Genomic DNA, 5,975 nt, shown 5'->3' with positions numbered 1-5,975 from the left:
TTAAGCAGCGCGCAGCCGAGAACGTGCGCAGCTCTTTTGACCGTGTGGCAGCACCTAGTATTCTTGCGCGACGGCCAGATTCCCGGAAACGCTCTCCTCCGCTCAAGTCTTCCGCGGAGGTGGAGCTTCTTTTCCATCCACCAGCTGTCTAAAAACTCAGAATTTAAGCTGCGCGCAGCTTAAGAAGTGCGCAGCTTAAGAATGTTTTGCGCTATGGTGTGGAGACGGTGTGTGTGTGTGTGTGTGTGTGTGTGTGTGTGTGTGTGTGTGTGTGTGTGTGTGTGTGTGTGTGTGTGCGTGTGTGCGACCCCCACCTCTGCTTACATGTATTTTGTTAATGTACTGTATTAACCACTTGAGCATTATATAAATTAATTTGTTGCATGACAGATAGCGAAAATAGCTGATCTACAAGCTCACAACGTGTGAACTTGTTTATGTGTCTCACCTGTTGTGTTCATGATAGTTTTACATTTGAAGAAATAAGTCTAAACAATTATCAATCAATGAAATTACCCTATCATGTTTGTAATGGCGAGGACAGTAGAATACATTGTTTATTATTATTATTATTATTATTATTATTTATTTCTGTTGCACTTGCTCCACATAATTATATGGCAAGTATATAGCCTACAATTTGGAACTACAGTACCCATAATGCTTCTGTGTCGAAAGGGTTTGTTGATAAACCTTGGCTCCGTTCTTTTGGCAAATCTAGAACTTCCTGTACTCTGCAGGAACAGAGTTTCTGCCTGCTTACAACTTTCGGTGAGTCTATAAATGCAACTATCACAAATTTATAATTGTATTTAAACTACAAACTTAACTGCGGTTGTTGATGAAGAATTATCCGTAAAGTAAAGAAAGTGACCTGCAGTTAGCCAGCCACAACTACAATTATTTTCATGCAACACTGACAGAGATTAATTAGGAATAAAGATCATTAGGATCGTAGGCTATGTTTATAGAAGCTAAATAGGTCACCAATTATCGCCACTAGATCGACTTTTGATCCATCTCCATTGGACCGATAAGTGGCCAAAACTTCGCAGATTTAAAAAAAAGAAGTTGCACGAATCACGACCTATGGTCACGACATGTCTTGTAGTTTTTCACAAGCGCAGTGCATCACATGGTCAACGTTTTGGGCAGGGCAGGGCTTGCTTTAGCTATTGGTTAGCTCTGGTCCATAGCCTGCCCTACTGCTTCTATGATTCTGCCTAGCTCTGGTCCATAGCCTTCTACTGCTTCTACGATTCTGCCCTGCAGTATAATATAAGGCTGAATCGTAGAAGCAGTAGAAGGCTATGGACCAGAGCTAGATTCTGCCCTGCAGTAAGAAGGCTATGGACCAGAGCTAGCTATTGGTGAGATTGAGTAAACACAGTGTTACTTTCAATGTAGTCTATAGTGTTACTAAAGTATAGTCTATATACATTGAGTGGTTTTGTGTCTCAACAACACATAGCCTAATAATATTGACAAAATAGGCTTTGCTGTTTTACCTGAGCATGCTGTTGGCTATTTGTTGCTTTAAATCAGGGCTCCAAAGTTCAAAGCACACTACTTTACCTGCTTTTTAGAAAAAAATCACACCTGTGGGAAGTGAGGGGCGTTCTTATCATTATACATCATCATACATCATCTCATGAACAACTGCATTTATGTGATTGGTTAGCCGATTTGCTCGTCTACATATGACGTAAATTTTCCCTTTATTGTCCATGGCATTTAATGTTTGTGTTGCCACAAATTTACGTCATATATGACCTAATTTCTCCTTTCATTGTCAATGGCAAATTGGCAAAGCTGTATCAAAAATCACACCCGTGTGAAGTGAGGGACGCTCACATACCGGTATGACATAAATTCTCCATTCATTGTCAATGGGAATTTAATCTTTGTGTAGGATGAAAATAGCCGATTTGCTCGCTCTTATCATCGTACATGACGTAACATGTCGATTGGCTCAGACACATATGACGTAAATTCTCCATTCATTGTCAATGGGAATTTGACAAAATAGCCCATTTGCTTGTCCTCAGATGACGTAAATTCTCCATTCATTGTCAATGGCATTCAATGTTTGTGTTGTTACAAAATAGCCGATTTGCTCAGACACATATGACGTAAATTCAACATTCATTGTCAAGTTTGTGTTAGGACAGAAATCTCTAGGAGTGGCTAGCGCCCTCAAAAAAGAGCTAACAAATTGTTTGTAGTGGCTCATTTTATGTCTCTCTGCCCTGATTGTAAATATAATATAGTTCAAGGATACAGAGTTCTCTGCTATTGTGTGGAACTGCTATATTTAGATTAGATTAGATTCAATTTATATTCGAAAATTCGAGAAAAAAGGATTAGATTCAATTTATTGTCACTGAGTAATACAGAGTATACAAATACTTTGACAATGAGATGAAGAGTGGCATCTAGCCAGAAGTGCAATACAGACGCATGGCTCAAGTCAGAATGAATGACTTTCAACAAGGTTTACGCAGGTTCTTGAATTAAGTTGATAGACATATGCTTGAATTGCCCCAACATTAAATAATGTATTCAAATTTGCAAAATACTCACAAAAGAGACAGGACTATTAATATTGCATAGCCTACTGCACAACTGTAATATTTGAAGAGGGTTGAATTTTACTAGAATTTCAATTTACTGGAAAGAGCCATTTGCCATTAACTTGTGAATGTGTTTTGAATTAGACTTTTAAAACAATCCTGTGCTCTTTCTGTCTGTCTGTAACAGGCCAGGATGTGCTCGCAGGTCAGACTGAAGCTCCTTCCCCGCATCAAGTGCCTGTTCGACGAGCCCGTCAGAGTGACAGTGTCCGGCCTGAGGTCCAAGCAGCTGGTCACCATGAGGGCCAGGTCCACGGATGACAAGGGCGTGTCCTTCTGCTCCTCAGCCACCTACAGGTGGGGATGGGACCATATGAGAATTACTGAATTTGTACTGTCTGAATTTGCAGCTCAACAAAAGCTAATTCATCCTAGTGTGTCTCTGATGAAGGACAATTTCACGATATATTAAAGTATCTGCGATACGATTATTGTGAGCTGTTTTTTCACGATAACAACGATTATCGTCCCATCCCCACCTACAGGGCCGATGAGGACGGGGAGGTGGACCTGGAGAGGCACTCCTCGCTGGGGGGCAGCTACAGCGGCGTGGAGCCCATGGGCCTGCTGTGGTCGCTGAGAGCCGACGCTCCGCACGTCAAGTTCTTCAAGAGCGACGCCCGGAATCCACATCACGTCAAGTTCTCGGTCCACGACGGGGAGGGGGACGGCAGGGTGTTGGCAGAAGTGACCAATGAGAGACACCTGCTTGATGACGGCATGAGTCGCGTTCCCGTTACGGGGAAGAGTATCCGTGGAATCCTCTTTACTCCTCCTGGTTAGTGACCTTCCTTCTCTCTCTCTCTCTCTCATGATATATCGGGTGTGTGTGTGTGTGTGTGTGTGTGTGTGTGTGTGTGTGTGTGTGTGTGTGTGTGTGTGTGTGTGTGTGTGTGTGTGTGTGTGTGTGTGTGTGTGTGTGTGTGTGTGTGTGTGTGTGTGTGTGTGTGTGTGTGTGTGTGTGTGTGTGTGTGTGTGTGTGTGTGTGTGTGTGTGTGTGTGTGTGTGTGTGTGTGTGTGTGTGTGTGTGTGATGTAATTTTTTCTTTCTTTTTTTTAAAATATATGTTTGGGCTTTATTTTGCCTTGCTTGCATCATGTCCGTCTTACTCACTGGTATTGTGCTTATGTAAATAACATTGTTAATTTTTCCTTCTAGGTCAAGGTCCTTTCCCTGCGGTACTAGACTTGTACACTTTTGGAGGTGGTCTGTCTGAGAGGAGAGCCTGTCTGCTGGCCAACCGAGGCTTTGTGGTCCTGGCTCTCGCCATATACGGATATGAGGACCAGCCAAAACGAGTGAAAGAGATCCACCTGGACTATTTTGAGGAAGCCATACAGTTTTTAACAACACTGCCCAAGGTCATTTTCACTTTTGATATGGCTTGAGTGAGATACTGTGAATGCTTTGAAGAATTCTGGCCTTCAACACCTATTCATACAGTTGCATCTATTATTCTCTCCTGGGCAATTTCCAGTACAATTTAACCACTTTAAACTGTACAGTATTGACTGTAGACCCCCAGGGATCTATCCTAGGCTCCCTCCTTTTTTCCCCTACAAGTTCAACTCTCTTCACAGAATATAGCCAATCTAAAAGCTCAAAACATTTGACCTACAAGCGCTGTACCTAAAGCTTGTACATGTACATCGGCTATTTTGCCAGAATGTTCTCCTATTTTGAAATGCCCAGAATATGCTAGGGATCAAGTGGTTAATTGCCTGACAATAACATAGAAAATGGCATTTGTTACTGTATCTGCTGCGGAATGTCCAAAAACGGTAAACATCGATCAAACTGAGAAAACCTCTAATTGGGTTTATACTGTGCGCCGGTGTAGCTTCTCATATCTACAAGCTTGAGCTTGTTGATATGCTATTTTCAGTGTGCAACATGGCACGCACGCAACCAAGTATAAATCAGTCATAAATAATGATTGATCTCATAATTATGAACTACATTTTCATTATTGCCTAATAGTAACCTTTCCCAGAGGAGAACTGGTACGTTCTAATGTACTCTGTGTCCCCTGGCAGGTGGACAGCGGTAGGTTCTAATGTACTTTGTGTCCCCTGGCAGGTGGACAGCGGTGGAGTTGGCCTAATGTCCCTCTCAAAGAGCGGAGACCTGGCGCTGTCCATCGCCACGTACCTGTCTGACGTCAAGGCCACCGTGTGGATCAACGGATGCAGTGCCAACGTGACCATCCCCCTCTACAACCAAAAGCGCCTGATCCACCCTGCCTTGCTGCACGACATGTGCAAGGCCATACCCACCGAGACGGGGGCCTTCAACATCAAGTACTGCCTACACGACCCCCTGGCGGAGGAAAACAGGGCGTGCCTGATCCCCATAGAGCGAGCCGCGGGGCGCTTCCTTTTTGTGGCCGCTGACGACGACCTCAACTGGGACAGCCGTGGATACGTGGAGGAAATGGCGGAGAGACTGAGGCGTCACGGGAAGGCGAACTATGAGAGTGTGTGTTATCCAGGCTCAGGACATTACCTGGAGCCACCCTACGGGCCCTACTGCCCCTCCAGCTTCCACGGTGTGGTGGGTGCCCCCACCCTCTGGGGGGGCGAGCCCAAGTCTCATGCGGCTGCCGAGGTCCAGCTCTGGGAAAAGATCCAGGTGTTCTTCAGAACTCACCTGGGTAACAACAACTCCAAGACTCAGGCTAGGTTATAGATGCCTATAGGTTATAGATGTACATTATGTACAAATGACACGTGGAATATATTATAGTTGTGTAAATGTGTTCTATAAATTATATTTTTGACTTTTATGATAAGGTGGACAGATTTTAATTTGAATTAAACACAGAGACCTCAAGTTTTGATAATGAGTGAAATCAGCTCTATATGAAAACTCCTAGTGAAAACTCCCGTGCTGTTAGAGCAATTAACACGCAGTTCTCAGACAGCCATGCTGCTTGATCAGAACCAGCTGTTGTAGAGTTGGATCATATTAATTATCGTACATATGTATGGGGTTTTATTTTGAGTAATAAAATAGCTGTGATTATGCCCTGAATGTATTCCTGCCCCTTTATTTTACAGCTTAATTTTATATTATGACTATCGCGTAGAATTAAGCCCTAACCTGGAAATGGTGAACTCACTGTACTGCGGTATGAACTCTGTGTACTTGGAGTGTACAGTGCTGCTGTGCCCACACATAATAATGCACAGTAAATGCTTTTCTTCACTGATAACCTTTTCCTCCTACACCTGCAGCCAATTGCTTTGATGGTGGAAGCAAAGGTCAACTGTAAAAGAAGCTGAGGCTGTAAGTTATGGTGTTACAAAATGCAACTTTTTTCTTCTTTTCTTTGTTTTCAAA

At 43.2% G+C, this 5,975-nt stretch overlaps 1 protein-coding gene across 1 annotated transcript; it reads left to right on the top strand.

Annotated features, from left to right (window-relative positions):
* The first annotated feature begins 676 nt into the window (after nt 1-676).
* On the top strand, nt 677-5,659 carry LOC306943572 (acyl-coenzyme A thioesterase 1-like). The gene is made up of 5 exons (XM_079529986.1): nt 677-771; nt 2,761-2,930; nt 3,119-3,411; nt 3,792-3,994; nt 4,713-5,659. The coding sequence occupies exons 2-5, from the start codon at nt 2,767-2,769 to the stop codon at nt 5,319-5,321; spliced, it is 1,269 nt and encodes a 422-aa protein (XP_079386112.1). The 5' UTR covers nt 677-771; nt 2,761-2,766; the 3' UTR covers nt 5,322-5,659.
* Nucleotides 5,660-5,975: the final 316 nt, after the last annotated feature.

This window comes from Electrona antarctica, assembly GCF_951216825.1.
Source record: "Electrona antarctica genome assembly, chromosome: 19".
Lineage (NCBI taxonomy): Eukaryota > Metazoa > Chordata > Actinopteri > Myctophiformes > Myctophidae > Electrona > Electrona antarctica.
Note: the sequence above shows the minus strand (reverse complement) of the source record. Positions and strands in the feature narration are given on the sequence as shown.